Here is a 15,783-nt window from a genome sequence, read left to right on the forward strand (position 1 = left end):
TATTTATATAATATTATATATATTTTTGGGGTATCATTTTATACTTTTTTTTTTGTTTCATACCGGCCAATATGGTTTATGTTTTAAAATCCAAGGATGATTTAAAACTTGATTTAAATTATATCTTAATTTTGGATTCTTTTGTAATAAATTTATAATTAAATGTTTAGCGTCGAGATCAATATAATCAGGGAAATTTAAATCAATTTTAACAATTCTTTTATAAGTTGCATTTTTATCAATTTCTTCAAATGGAGGTTTACCAATTAAAAATTCATAAATTAATATTCCTAATGACCAAATATCAACTTTATAATCATGTTGAGAACTTTCAATCATTTCAGGTGAAAGATAATCTAATGTACCACATATAGTTAATCTTTTTGATTTTTGATTTGAAGTTATAACTGACCAACCAAAATCACTTAATTTTATAATATTATTATCCGATAATAAAATATTTTCAGGTTTAATATCTCTATGAATAATATGTTTTGAATGTAAATAATTTAATGCTAATGATAATTGATAAATATAATAAGAACTTTTAATATTATCAAATTTTTTAATTAATTTTAAATGATTATATAATTCACCACCAATACTATATTCTAAAATTAAATAAATATTTTTATGATCAAAGAAATATCCATATAATTTTGATATATGAGGATGAATTAATTGAGATTGAATTTCAATTTCTCTTCTTAAATTTTTTTCTAATTTTAATTCAATAAGGTCTTGTTTTGACATAACTTTTAAAGCAACTATATAACCTGATTTTAAATGTTTTGCACAATAAACTTTACCTAATTTACCTTTACCTAGAATTCTACCTAATTCAAAATCTTGAAGGGAAAATTTACAATTTGGGAAATTGGAAGTATTATTAGGAGGGGAGGTGGTTGAATTAGAAGTTGAAGATGATGTCGATGAGATTGTAGTATTAGATTTAGGTGATATGGTATCTTTTAATTTAGTTATACCATGATGGATATGGTTGTGATTATGATTGGTATAATGACGATTAGGTATGGTAGGTTTAGATACTTTTGAAGATGATATATCTGAGTTTGAGTTATTGAGATGAATCTTAGACAATGGATTCCTACTATGATTCAGATGATTATATGATGTAGATGATGTAGATAATGATGATGATGATAATTTCAACGATGATTTTGATAATGATTGAGTTAACAATTCTAAGCGCGATTCAATTCGTTTTAGTTGGTATGAAGATGATGGATTGATTATTGATGAGGAAGAGGAGGTGGCGGTGGCGGTGGAAGATGTGATGGATGACAATGGTTGATTGGTTGATATAGGTGACATGATCCCCTTAGTATGATGTTGTTGTGGTAGAAGTAACTTGAACTTCTATATGAACTGAATCTGGTTAAATTTGGATTTGTTTGGTATAGACCTTTCTTGATTGTTTACAAATTGGTTGATACCACATCAGTTTTGCAAAAAAGAAGTTGAGGTCGAGGTCGTGTGAAATGGAGAAACAAAGACAAGGTCGTGGCCAAGTCAATAGAAAAGGTGAGTCGTGTACTTTAGTATAAAAACTATAAATATGTAAATGGAGATGGTTCAAAAAGCTAAGAGGCTTGACGGATAGAACGGTACGGCTGAGAGACACGACAACAAACAAACAGGCAAAGAAAAAGAAAAAAGTTTAGCCAATTGCCCCTCTTAATAATACACAAAAATAGTAACTGTCAATCGTGTAAAATGAAATGAAATAACAGTTTAACAAAAAGAGAATGAATGAATGAATGAATGAATGAATGAATGAATGAAACAGTGGGAACTAAATAAAATGAACGTGTAATAATATCTTTGTATGGACGTACCTTTTTAACTTAAGTTAAGTAGGATATGACAGATTGTTGTGGTGTCAATGAAAAAAATTGATATTGATATCGGTAACAATGTAATTATTTTCTGATAGACAGCAGCGACGGCACAGTCAGTTTGTCAGACGAAATTTGTGTTGTAAATCTTTGAAACCGACAGAAAGAACCCATCGATTCCTGCATAATACTTGCCATATAATTCTGTTGTAAATAACAACCGATTAAAAACACGACAACAGACACAAATAAACCAAAAATGAGATATGATTAATAATATTGATATAGATACGATACCATTCGAACTCACTAACTAATTACAAAAGTTTGGAGGAAGGAAGGTTGTAACCAATTGCCAAACCATCCAAGAGTTGATGAAAGTTCATGATCATGATCATGAACTTGTAATGAATGATGAATTGGTATAAAAATAGTGTGATACGAATAAAGCAATAGCGCAAAAATTATATGAGAGACACGGCGTTAATTTTGTGTAATATTTTTAAAAAATGAATGACTTTCCCAAAAATAAAAATAAAAATAAAAATAAAAATAAAAATAAAAATAAAAAATCACAATCATAAAAATTACTATAAGATAGAATTGAAGGGAAGAAGAATGTCTCTGAGAGAGAGTGTGTGTATGTGTACTTTGACGGTTTAAAAATAGCAAGTAAAGTAAAACACGGTATTTATAAATTGATCTGAACAAGGGAAAGTACATCAGTTAAGCAAAGTAAGAAAGTAAGAATGAATTGGTTAATCTTTTCCAATGTAGAGTTGTAGTTCTATATCTAGATTAGACAGTTACAGTTAGTCATATTGATTGATTGTCACACGTCTTAAGTTGTTTGAAATTGTCTAATTTAGGAATAATTCAAATAAACAAAAAAGAACCTCATAGAAAAATAAAAAAAAATAATAATAAAAAAAAAAAAAAAAAAAGAATCTTATGATTTACAAAACCATTTTTTTGTTTTTACTCCTCCTCTCCTTCTTTCATTACGCTTCTGTTAATTCTTTTTTTGACTGTAAATATTTTAAAATCATATAAATATCTCTTCAATTCCCTCAAATTTTATTTAATTTATTTAATCTGCTATAATTGATTTTTCTTTTGATATTTCAATTCAATTATTTTCATATAATCATATAATTATACATATATACAATGGGTATTAAAGATACAGTTAAAAGAGCTTCCAAGATCTTCTCTTCTGAAGATGCTTCTAAAATAGCCGATGCCACCAAATCTACTGAAACTGAAACTGCCACCAAAGTTGAAGAACCAGTTGAAGCTGCCGTTGAAGGTGAAACTCCAGCTGAAGAACCAACTGCTACTGAAACTGAAGTAGTTCCTGAAGTTGAAGCTGATGCTAAAAAAGATGTCACTGAAGCTGAAGCTGAAGCCGCACCAGAAGCCACTGAAACTGAAGCTGAAACTGATATTAAAGATGAAGCTCCAAAAGAAGAATCTACGGTTGATAAATTAGCTAAAGAAGCTGAAGCTGAAGTTAAAGATGTTGCTACTAAAGTTGATAAAGCTAAAAGAAGTGATTTCTTTAAGAAATTAGTGGCTAGATTTAAAAAACCTGCTGTTGCTACTAAATAAATAAAGTAAACCTTTATTTATTAATCTAAATGTATTTTGTTTCTATTATTATTATTTTTATTATTATTATTATATATTTTTACGGTTGATAACCTATCTATTTTAATTACTACTACTATTTATCCTTTTTAATTTTTAATACACTTTTACTTCAAAAGATATTTTAGAATGTTATGTAGTTAGTTGATTGATTGTTTGTTTATATTTTAATTGGTATCATATTAAAACTGTGGTTAAGCAGGATAGAAGGAGAGAAAGGAAACCACAGTGCTACCATACCAAAAAAATAAAAAAAGAGTCAGAGTAATTAGCAACTAGAGAAAGAGATACGCAACCCACCAGCAGCACCAAAAAAAATATAATTAGTACTACTACTATATACACTCCCCCCTTACCTTAAATTGAAATTGAAATTGAAATTGATGCACTGCCCGTTGAACCTTGTTTGTTTAAGTATGGTGTCGTGCCCCCCACTCACTCTCATCACATCACATCTGTTTTGAAACTAGTTAACAATAATAAATGATTGTAACAATAACTTGTGATTATTATTATTAATTATGAAATTAATCCTGCGTTATGAGTAAATCATGACAGTTGTATTAAATTAGAATGTTAAGTTGTCATCATGATATCTATCTATTTATTTATATCTATATCTGTTTGGTTAAGTACTTCATCTTACATCGGTAGACATGGCCTGTATATAAACATAGTTTGAGCACATGACTTTATTTTTGTCTTTTTGTCTGCTTTAATTATCTCTTGTGACATAAATTCTGAAACTGTCAGACAGACATTTTTAAAAACAAGAAGAAGAAGAAGTCGTGTCATTTCCACCAAAACTTTTAATACAACACTCAAACCACACACACTATAAATATATAACAAGGAGGGAAGAGAAGAGAAGAGAAGAGAGGAAGAGCTGGGTTACTTTAATTTAAAAGGTTAATTTATCAATTTAAGGTTGTCTTGTCCAACCCTCTAATTAATCAGTTTGACGACCAACCTTAATCAAATAATTACTCGTGTATTCAATATAGTTCGGTTAAATTATTTCTCTATTTTAAGTAACTATAACAGATTGTCAATTAATATAATATGGAATGTCGTAAATGTCTCTCTGTCTCTCTTTTGTTTTGGTTATTGATGGTTTCACATTTTTTCTTTTTCCTCTCTTCTTAACACACCAACATCAAAAAAAAATAAAAATAAAAAGAAAACCATCTTGTCCTTCTTGCCGCCTGACCCTCCTTCCCCAACTCAAATCAATCAAATCAATCATAATCTGTTTAACAACGGAACAGTTCCCAATAGCTTCGTTCGTTAATCATCCATCTCACTGACTTACTGGGTTGTTCTACTATATACTTGTCAACCCTATCACCCCCTCACCCCTTCCTCCATTTATTAAGCATAACAATAACAACAAACAATAATTAACCCTCACTCAACGCTCAAGTGATTGTTTATACTCTTTTTTTATCGTTTCTTCATCATATATCTTTAACCCAAAGGTATCTCCAATATATCTCCAATCTATCATCATCATTCATTCATATTGATTCATATCCCCAACTAATACTATCATCATCATCATCATCATGGATTTAAGAGTTGGAAAGAAATATCGTATTGGTCGTAAGATTGGTTCAGGATCATTTGGTGATATTTATTTAGGTACTAATATCATTAGTGGTGAAGAAGTAGCCATTAAATTAGAAAACATCAAAGCCAAACATCCTCAATTAGAATATGAAGCGAAGGTTTATAAAGCTTTAAGTGGTGGTGTTGGTATCCCATTTGTAAGATGGTATGGTACTGAATGTGATTATAATGCTATGGTTATTGATTTATTAGGTCCATCTTTGGAAGATTTATTTAATTATTGTAATCGGAAATTTAGTTATAAGACGGTATTATTATTAGCAGATCAATTAATTTGTCGTATTGAATATATTCATGCCAGATGTTTTATTCATCGTGATATTAAACCTGATAATTTCTTAATGGGTATTGGTAGAAGAGGATCTCAAGTTAATGTGATTGATTTTGGATTAGCTAAGAAATATAGAGATCCAAGAACTCATTTACATATTCCATATCGTGAAAATAAAAATTTGACTGGTACTGCCAGATATGCTAGTGTCAATACTCATTTAGGAATTGAACAATCAAGAAGAGATGATTTAGAAAGTTTGGGATATGTTTTGATTTATTTCTGTCGTGGATCATTACCATGGCAAGGATTAAAAGCTGCTACTAAAAGACAAAAGTATGATCGTATTATGGAAAAGAAAATGACAACTCCAAATAATATTTTAACTAAAGGTTTACCTAATGAATTTTTAGAATATATGAATTATATTAAAACTTTAAGATTTGATGATAAACCTGATTATCCATATTTAAGAAAATTATTTAGAGATTTATTTAAACGAGAAAATTATCGTTATGATTATGTGTTTGATTGGACTTTATATAAATTTCAACAAGAAAAACAAAGACAACAAGGTAAGGTTGAAAATGGTGAAAATAATAATAATGATAATGATAATCAACAACAAATCCAAGCCATAACTCAACAACAACAACAACAGCAACAACAACCACAAATGCAATCACTTCAAGCCCAAGCTGCTCCACCTCCACCACCTCCCCCAGCTGCTGTGGCTGCAGTATCTCAAGTAGTACCACAACAACGTCAACAATCTCCCCAACAAGTTCCTGCTGAACTTCAACATTATCAAAGACAACTTCAACAAGATCAACAACAACAACAATTTAATTATGATAATAATCAATATCAAAGTTATCAAGCCAATCGTACAAAGATAACTTCTAATGATAAAGCTACATACCAATCTCAACAACAACAAACTCCTCAACAACATAGTGGTAATACTTGGATTTAATTTAACTCAACTCATCCTTATCCTTGTCTTTCCTTCCTTATTTTTTATATACTATTAATTTTGCTTATTTCATTTCCCAGTTTCATTAAGGTATACTTATCTTTAATGGTTATTAATTTCTAATATTTATATACCAGTGTAATTGGGTGTATATTATTTTATTTTGGGTTAAATTATCTATCTGTCTATCATTTTGCATATTCTTCTATTTTATTTGTTTGTTATTTTTTATATAAATATATTACAAGTTCTTTAAAGTTTTTTAAAATTTAATATTGTAGGAGTAATTTATTTTATGTAAATTTAAGTTTAAAACTTCAGAAATATTGATTACCCAAGTACAAAATGAAAGAAAAGGAAATATATTGACAGTAGCAAAAGCATGAGTATACTTAGATCACTCTGCTCAGATGTACTTCTACTTGATGACAGACCAAAGTATTGATGAATCAGAATCCAAAATCATTCATATACTACTCTATTTTAAGTATTTGCAACAAATTGATAATTCATGAGATGTCGTTTTTAAATAAAATGTCTCCTCAAACAATGTCGTTTTATCCGATTAGTACGGTTTTGGTAATAATCATATGAAATGGGGACCTTATTGATATCTGATCTGATCTGATCTGATCTGATCTCATTTCATAACTCACATCAAGCCAATCTGTTCAACTGAACGATTGTTAGCTCGTTCGTTCGTTAATCATTTATCATCCTAACTGATTGATTTTACTTTGTTGTTCTGATAATTCACCTGATTCCAACCCATTCCAACCCCCGCTTGTCCCGTTCAAAGCTTAACTGCAACAACAACCCCCCATTATCTCCCTAGTGATTATTTAGACTTTTGTATGACTTGTTGTTAAGTTATATCCATCCGTTGTCTTTGCCCACATTCCGTTCATCTCAACGTCCCTATAATATATCCTATTCAAGCCCCATTCACACTGATAATTACATATCATCAATATGGATTTAAGAGTGGGTAAGAAATATCGTATTGGCCGCAAACTTGGTTCAGGATCATTTGGTGATATTTACTTAGGCACCAATATCATTAGTGGTGAAGAAGTGGCGATTAAATTAGAAAGTATTAAGGCCAAACATCCTCAATTAGAATATGAAGCTAAGGTTTATAAAGCTTTAAGTGGTGGTGTTGGTATTTCATTCATGAGATGGTATGGCACGGAAGGTGATTACAATGCCATGGTTATTGATTTATTAGGGCCTTCGTTGGAAGATTTATTTAATTATTGTAACCGGAAATTCAGTTATAAGACGGTGTTATTATTAGCAGATCAATTAATTTGTCGTATTGAATATATTCATGCCAGATGTTTTATTCATCGTGATATTAAACCTGATAATTTCTTAATGGGAATTGGTAGAAGAGGATCTCAAGTTAATGTGATTGATTTTGGATTAGCTAAAAAGTATAGAGATCCAAGAACTCATTTACATATTCCATATCGTGAAAATAAAAATTTAACTGGTACTGCCAGATATGCTAGTGTCAATACTCATTTAGGAATTGAACAATCAAGAAGAGATGATTTAGAAAGTTTAGGATATGTTTTGATTTATTTCTGTCGTGGATCATTACCATGGCAAGGATTAAAAGCTGCTACTAAAAGACAAAAGTATGATCGTATTATGGAAAAGAAAATGACAACTCCAAATAATATCTTAACTACGGGATTACCTAATGAGTTCTTAGAATATATGAATTATGTGAAATCGTTAAGATTTGATGATAAACCTGATTATCCATATTTAAGAAAATTATTTAGAGATTTATTTAAGCGAGAAAATTATCGCTATGATTATGTTTTTGATTGGACTTTATATAAATTTCAACAAGAAAAACAAAGACAACAAGGTAAAGTTGAAAATGGTGAAGGTACTAGTAAAGTTAATGTCGACAGTGGTAAAGATAATGAAGGACAAATCCCAGCCGTATCCCAGTTACTTCCAATGCAAATAATTCCGTCACCAGCACCTCCACTACCAGCTGTTGCAGCAGTATCTCAAGTATTACCGCAACAGCGTCAACAATCTCCCCAACAAGGTCCAGCTGATCTTCAACTTTATCAAAGACAAAAGCAACAACAGCAACAACAGCAACAACCTCAGTATGATAACAATCAATATCAAGGGTTTCAGGTCAATCGTACGAAGATTGGTAATAATATAACTCCTACTGATAAATCTACATACCAAGGACCAGCTCCACAACAACAGACTCCCCAAAAACAAAATAATACTTGGATTTAGTTTACTGCTCCCAGCAACTCAACACTTTCTTTATTTTTAATCTTACTTATTTCATTTCGCATATCATTAAGAAATACTTATCTTTAATGATTATTAATTTCTAATACTTAAATACCCGATTTATGAGGGTTATAGTGTTTTAATTTGGGTTAGATATTCTTTCTTTGATTTTAGTATAGACTTCAAGTTATCTGGTCTATTTTTATAGAAATATTACAAGTTCTTACTAGTTTTTAAAATCTAATTTTTATATTTTGTAAAGAGTTATTATTATACAAGTTATTTTAATCAACGTTATCATTTGAAAGTTTATCAAATGTTTTTCCAGTTGATTTAGTTTCAACAATAGGTTCAACGGTATTTTTATCGTCATTTGAATTTAAGAATTCAAAAATATGAGTTCCATCAGGTCTATTATCTTCATCATTTAATTTGAAAGTATCAATAAAAGCGAAGAAACCATAAAACACATTCTCTTTATTTTCTTCAGCATAAATCTTATCATAAATATATTTCAATTTAAATGCATCCATTTCCTTCTCATATTTATTGAAATCAATATCATCATACTCCATCTTGGCAAGAGTTTGATTATATGCTTCATAGACAGGATTTTCTAAAAGTAAACCTAAAGCAGGAGCCTTTGGGATATTAATCTTACGGGATTGGAAACATTGAGAGATGATATCAACGGGACAACCAGTACGGATGACAAGAGTGGCCATGGCGATCATCTTACGGATTTGATGAAGCATGAATGATTGACCATGGAGTTTGATAGATACCCATTGTGTACCTTCGATATCGAATGGAGCAGAGACGGTGGTGGAGATAATGTATCTTTTTGATGATGGTTCTTTGAAATGTTTCCCAATGGTGAAATTATGGAAATTATGGGTACCTTCGTATTGTTTCATGGTTTGACGGAATAAATCTAAACGAGATTCAGATACTTTATAATTTCTACGACATTTGTTTTCAAGTTGTTTAACTTTACGGATTAATTTACCTTCTTCAGTAACTTCTCCATCTTCATTATAAATCTTAACTGCATCGTTAGTTAATAAAGCTGGAATTTCAACGTCTAATTGTTGTTCAGTTAAATCGCCTTCCTTTAAGATATATTCTCTGGTTTGTTTCCACCATTCAATACCTTCTTCATCTGAACGTAAATATCCTGGTGATTGTTCATTCTTTTTAATTAAAAGTTCCAGTAAAGTACTTTTTGGTTTTGGTGGAAGTAAAGAATAAGTTGGTAATAAATATTCATAAACTCTTGAAGAACACATTTTACGACAATCAAATGATTTAGTAACTCTTTGAATACCCCATACTCTGATTTGTTCAGGTAATTCTTCATTGATTCTTGTTAAGATATCAGAATCTTCAATAATCATCTTTAATGAGATAACATTACCAGCAGCATGAACACCTTTATCAGTTCTAGCAGCTCTCATGAATGAAGATTTCTTAATATCAACTGCATTTTCAGGACTGATAGCACCGGCACGAGCCATAGCTTCATAAATATCTCTTTCAATAGTTGGAATCTTTGGATCATTTTGTAATTGCATACCATTATATCCAGTTCCACAATATCCAATCATACAAGCAACTTTCTTCTTTGGTCTTCTTTCAGATTTAGGAAGTTCATTCCCATTTTCATCTACCATAGGTATAAACTCTCTATAAATTAATGGTTGTTAGTAAAATAATTCTTATAATTATAACTTATAGTTCCAAAAGGACATACCTACGTCGTATCATATGTTTTTCTTTGTCTTCTTTCTTCTGCATTGAGATTAACCTTCTTTGATCTCTTGGACTCATTCTCATCTTTGTTATCAGCAGAACGAGCTCTGGTCCATTTACTCTTTTCATTCCCTTTATTAACGGAGTCATTGACTTGATAATCATGTTGAAGATTTGGTTGTTCGGAGGTGGTAGGTACTTCAATTGATGGTTGTTCGCTTGAATTTGAACTGACAAATTCTTTGGATGGGTTACTTGGTTCAGACATGAGGGTAAGTGAAATCAGTAACTATGGAAATGGTATTGATATTTCTTAGTTGTTATTCTTCTTTCACTCTTTTTGAATAAGATATGTAGAAAATTTCAACCATTTCTGGTTATGGCCTATTTTTTTTTTTTTTCACATAATACTTTTCTTACACTCATCGCGCGCTACCATTGCTACCATATGCCTTATAACATATACCATATTACCATCAAGTTATAAGATTCTTCTAAAAAAGTCTACCAAACTGATTGATTTCAACTATATGAATATCAAACATCAACAAAAGATAAACTAGTTACTAAGATGTTACGGTATACTATCAATATCAACACTTCAACTATCGCTCATCTCATCTACTACAAAATTCTAGTCATGTGATTTGAAAAATTTAAAAATCGCTGCTTAAAAAAATTGAAAATTTAAACCCATCTTATACTAACCAACCAGTCCTTAGATCTATATATATATACTACATCCACACATAACCACTATGAGATCCTTAACAGAAGAAGAAACCAAAGTGGTGTTCGAGAAATTAGCCAACTACATAGGAAGAAACATTACATTTTTAATTGATAATCCAACTGATCCTCATGTGTTCAGATTACAAAAAGATAGAGTTTATTATATAAGTGAAAAAATATCAAAATTTGCTACTTCAGTAAGCAGAACCCAGTTAATGTCAGTGGGTGTTTGTTTTGGTAAATTCACCAAGACTGGTAAATTCAGATTACACATCACTGCTTTAACTTATTTAAGTCAATATGCCAAATATAAGGTTTGGATTAAACAAAATGGTGAAATGCCTTATTTATATGGTAATCATGTCTTAAAGGCTCATATTGGAAGAATGTCCGATGATATTCCTGAACATGCTGGGGTTATAGTGTATAGTATGAATGATATACCGTTAGGATTTGGTGTTAGTGCCAAATCAACTAACGAAGCAAGAAACTTACAACCAACTGCTATAGTTGCATTTAGACAAGGTGATATTGGAGAATATTTAAGAGAAGAAGATACTTTATTTACTTAGATGGTATCATCATTTTATAGTTGCATTTGTGTATATTACTTTATTTTAATAATATAAAAGATTTCTATTTACATAGTATAAAATGGTTTGTACATGAGGGTCTATCTAATAGGATAATGTAGTAGCTCTTAATAAATAATGAGGATTACCTGATGAAATAGCGTATTGATTATTTACAATTCTTTCAAATTGTTCTTCTGGATTGAATTCAACAGCATCTTGATCTTGGGCTTGATTAGCCTTTTCTTGAACTAATTCTTCACTAGTTACAAATACATCTTTAGTATAAAATTCTTTAACTTGTAAAGTACCAGCTTTTCTCCAAAATTGTAATAAATCTTTGGTTTCTTGTTTAGTGAAATTTTCCACTCCAAACGATTTAACTCCATTATTCTTCTTTAATGAATTAGCAATATCTAAATCAAAGAATCTTTGTTTGGCATATGGATCATATTCTTCAATATTTAAACCAACATCCATGGTCTTTTGATGAGCACCAATCATGCCTGTCTTAGCCACTATAACACCACCTTTAGCAAATGATTGTTCACCACTAAGGAATTTAAGTATAAAATCACCTAATTCAAATTCCAGAATATGAATGGGAGTAAAATCTGGTTTTTTATATTTAGAAACTGGGAAATCTAAAATGGCATTTATATTGTCAATGGAAAGTAAAATTGGGACAGTTTTAGAATGATGAATCAATTCATTAAGGAAAAATTGAAATGCAGTGGTTTGTCCTACTTTACCAAAATCATGATTCGACTTAAGTAAATCAAATAAAGTATTAGTATCTTTCTTTAAATTATGTTCAATTCTTTTGTAAGTGAATGTGATATCACTCGATAATTTTAATTTCTTAAGTATATGTTCATTGGCTTCACGTAATTTATAAATCCATCTTTTGGTAAACATTGGTTGTTGATATTTATCAAGTTTAGTATTGAAAATATAATCACTAGTACCATTAACGATATTTTCAGCAGCATCAATGTGTAATAAGATAACGTCTTTATTGAATTTTTCTAAGGCTAAGGCTTTAGTTTGAGATAATAAGGTGGATTTACCTACCCCTCTGGTACCAGTTAAACATATTCTATTTTCTTTGGATGATGATTGATCTAATTTAGATACGAAATCTTCATTTATTTTGGTAGTATTTTCAGTAACTAATGTTACTGGATTTCTGTATAATTCATTATGTTGGAATTTCTTGAATGATCTTAAATTAGATAAAATTCTTTCATCACTATCGACATATTTCACAACTCTTGATTTTAAATTATCTAATTGTTCATAGTTTAAAGATGGTACTTCCAATTCACCTAAATTAGTAGCTGTCTTCTCAAAACTTAAACTTTGAACAGCATCATCGAATTCCAAATGAGTCATACCTCCCTTCTTAGCCTTAGCTTGTTGAGGTCCTTTCTTTGGATTGAATGCCATTTTCCTCTTACCGGCTGGAGTAGCTGGTTTGGCAGCATATAAATGAACCATAGAAGTAGATAATCTTCTACTACTTGGTATCACCAAAGGTGAGGTTGACACCTTGGACAATCTTGCCGCTAATCTTAACATTGTCGTCCTTTGAATTGATATAGGGATAATCAACAACTATATGATCGTACACTATGATTTCAAAATTTTTCAAAATGGTGTAAACTTTCAGAATTGAGAAAAATTTCGATTGGGCTTCAACACACGACTGAAAAAAAAATTTGGTATGAAAAAAAATTTATAAAACCTCTTCGAAATGATGATGAAAGCTATTCATCAAGTGAAAACTATACAGTATTATATGTCTCCCATATAACAACCAATGTCATTAATAAACAAGGGATTGACTAATCCCTTGATAAATACATATTGGTCCAGACCTCTTTTGTTACAGTCATCGAGCGTGCCGGTACAATGGATACGGTTTAAACATAATCCACGTAAACCACCACCCACTGTCAGGAAAGTTAAGAAAAGAAAAGGTTGGTTAACTGAAGAAGATCCCAATGCTCATAATCCAAGTTATAAGGTAGGTACCTTTCTGAATTTGCTTTATCCTTCAAAAAAGACTTTTGAAACTTCATCAACTGGATTGGACAGTATTAAATCATTCAATGATTTAAGAATCTTTCCTACTGTCAGGGAAGCTATGATTCAAGAAATTAAACTGCAATATAATTTAAAAGGTCCTCGTCATAGTTCTAAAGAAGAACTTGAGATCAAACCTACCCCATGTCAAATTGCGGTGGTACGGAAGGTGAATCAGCCCAGAATAACAAGTAACTTCTTGAAAAGAGTGGGCGAACCAATGACAACTGAAGAAGAAATTGATTTTGAATATAAGAAACAAAATGAATTGAACAAGTTGAAGATGTTTGCTTTAGCTTCAGAAACGGGTTCAGGTAAGACTTGGGCATATTTAGCTTCGATTCTCTCGAAGTTAAAGGAAGATGATATGGAATTATTTGATCAAGATCCTGAAAGACTTGAAGATGCAAAATGTCGAAAAGTGATTCGGTCAGTGATATTAGTTTCTACTCATGAATTAGTCGAGCAAATCTCACAGGTTATTGAAAGAGCTAATAAAATCGACTTTGATTTGAAAAACGTTCCAAAATCATTCCAGAATTATATAGATGGAACTAAAGATAAAGATGGTAAGTCTAAATTGAACATTCGTTTATTTAAATGGCAACATGGTGATCCTCACACTAAATTATTCCATGCCTTAAGAACGGGTAGAATAGATATCATGGTTACTACTCCCGGTAAGATTGCAGGACTTCAAAATCTTGATCGTGAATCAGATCCATTCAGAGTCGTAAGAAATGTTAAATATTGTGTGGTTGATGAAGCTGATACTTTGTTTGATAGAAATTGGATTGATGAGACTTTAAGAGTAGTTAGAACTTTTGGAAGTGTCACTGATTTAATTTTCTGTTCTGCTACTATTACTAAAGAGTTTAAGAATAATTTGAACAAGACTTTCCCTCAAGCTAATTCAATCATTGAGATTGTTACTCCTTCATTACATAAGATATCACGTAATGTAAAGATCAGTGTAATTGATGCGAGATTAGCTCCATATAACGGATCAGTTATGAGATGTTGTGCACAAGCATTATATTCCATTATTAAAGATGGAACTGAAGAAGGATATGTTAAAAGAGCTGTTATCTTTGTCAATCAGAAAGTCTTAGTGAATGGGGTGATTCATGCTTTGACTAAAAAGTATCATTTCCCAGCAGATGATATTGTTGGATTGAATGGAAGTGATTCAATTGAAGATCGTTTAGAGATCTTAGATCCATTTTTAAAACCAGCTGAAAAACTTGATAAAGAAGATCCAAAAGCATCTAAAATGAAAGTTTTAGTTACTACTGATTTATTAGGTAGAGGTGTTGATTTTAATGGATTAAAGAATGTCATTATTATTGATTTACCTAATAGTTCGGTTGATTTAGTGCATAGAATAGGTAGAACTGGTAGAATGGGTCAATCGGGTAGAGTCTTGATTATTGTCGATAAGAAAGGACCAAAGAATAAATTAGTTGGTATTCCTCGGGCTGTATTAAAAGGAATGCCAATTGGTTAAGCAAATTGTATTTTTAATTAACAAATAAAGGGTATGTCAATTATTTTTAACATGTTTTGTCTTTCATTGATTGGGATTTAAATTTGAATTATCTGATTATTATGATGATTTAAAAGATTTTTTAGACGTTAGACTTCCGAAATACTATTGAGGATACCGTCTTGAGATAGCTGATTCATTAGATAATTTCAAATTGAATTCAATCAATGTATTAGACAAGTAATGCTTTCACTTTTGAAAAGTATCATAATACTAACAATGAATATGTCTAGGAGTCTAAACCTCTTTTTTACATGATATTTCTTCATGATATAGGGTATAATTGTATATATTGATGAGTATTATGGATCGGTAATTGTATCCATATACCATATAAACCTGTAAATAAACAACTTTAATGGGTATAATTACATTAGTTATATATTGTAAGATTTTAAATGTGGAGATCAATCGCACCGGCAGTTCATAAA

The 15,783-nt window shown here is 30.5% G+C and overlaps 7 protein-coding genes across 7 annotated transcripts; 4 read left to right on the forward strand and 3 right to left on the reverse strand. All coding sequences in view use genetic code 12, as the record gives it.

Moving 5' to 3' along the window:
- Nucleotide 1: 1 nt before the first annotated feature.
- Nucleotides 2-1,804, reverse strand: IPL1 (aurora kinase). The gene has a single exon (XM_064905417.1). The coding sequence runs from the start codon at nucleotides 1,333-1,335 to the stop codon at nucleotides 58-60; it is 1,278 nt and encodes a 425-aa protein (XP_064765342.1). The 5' UTR covers nucleotides 1,336-1,804; the 3' UTR covers nucleotides 2-57.
- A 964-nt stretch (nucleotides 1,805-2,768) lies between these two features.
- Nucleotides 2,769-3,642, forward strand: DFJ63DRAFT_327656 (uncharacterized protein). Its single transcript, XM_064907630.1, has one exon. It carries the CDS (start codon nucleotides 3,030-3,032, stop codon nucleotides 3,468-3,470), a length of 441 nt encoding a protein of 146 aa, XP_064765343.1. The 5' UTR covers nucleotides 2,769-3,029; the 3' UTR covers nucleotides 3,471-3,642.
- A 1,432-nt stretch (nucleotides 3,643-5,074) lies between these two features.
- Nucleotides 5,075-6,385, forward strand: HRR25 (serine/threonine protein kinase; the record flags this gene model as incomplete). Its single annotated transcript, XM_064904670.1, has 1 exon — nucleotides 5,075-6,385. One exon carries the CDS (start codon nucleotides 5,075-5,077, stop codon nucleotides 6,383-6,385), a length of 1,311 nt encoding a protein of 436 aa, XP_064765344.1.
- Nucleotides 6,386-8,241: 1,856 nt separating this feature from the next.
- Nucleotides 8,242-10,682, reverse strand: DFJ63DRAFT_321966 (pseudouridine synthase; the record flags this gene model as incomplete). Its single annotated transcript, XM_064907379.1, has 3 exons — nucleotides 8,242-8,399; nucleotides 9,123-10,348; nucleotides 10,420-10,682. 3 exons carry the CDS (start codon nucleotides 10,680-10,682, stop codon nucleotides 8,242-8,244), a joined length of 1,647 nt encoding a protein of 548 aa, XP_064765345.1.
- An 84-nt stretch (nucleotides 10,683-10,766) lies between these two features.
- On the forward strand, nucleotides 10,767-11,737 carry NIP7 (ribosome biosynthesis protein). The gene has a single exon (XM_064906791.1). It carries the CDS (start codon nucleotides 11,173-11,175, stop codon nucleotides 11,716-11,718), a length of 546 nt encoding a protein of 181 aa, XP_064765346.1. The 5' UTR covers nucleotides 10,767-11,172; the 3' UTR covers nucleotides 11,719-11,737.
- Nucleotides 11,738-11,771: 34 nt separating this feature from the next.
- DFJ63DRAFT_50860 (mitochondrial 37S ribosomal protein mS29) lies at nucleotides 11,772-13,420 on the reverse strand. Its single transcript, XM_064908871.1, has one exon. The coding sequence runs from the start codon at nucleotides 13,297-13,299 to the stop codon at nucleotides 11,824-11,826; it is 1,476 nt and encodes a 491-aa protein (XP_064765347.1). The 5' UTR covers nucleotides 13,300-13,420; the 3' UTR covers nucleotides 11,772-11,823.
- DFJ63DRAFT_50946 (ATP-dependent RNA helicase) lies at nucleotides 13,420-15,607 on the forward strand. The gene has a single exon (XM_064908876.1). It carries the CDS (start codon nucleotides 13,541-13,543, stop codon nucleotides 15,311-15,313), a length of 1,773 nt encoding a protein of 590 aa, XP_064765348.1. The 5' UTR covers nucleotides 13,420-13,540; the 3' UTR covers nucleotides 15,314-15,607.
- The last annotated feature ends 176 nt before the right edge of the window (nucleotides 15,608-15,783 follow it).

This window comes from Scheffersomyces coipomensis (assembly GCF_036884675.1).
Source record: "Scheffersomyces coipomensis strain NRRL Y-17651 chromosome Unknown DFJ63scaffold_1, whole genome shotgun sequence".
Taxonomy (NCBI): Eukaryota; Fungi; Ascomycota; class Pichiomycetes; order Serinales; family Debaryomycetaceae; genus Scheffersomyces; species Scheffersomyces coipomensis.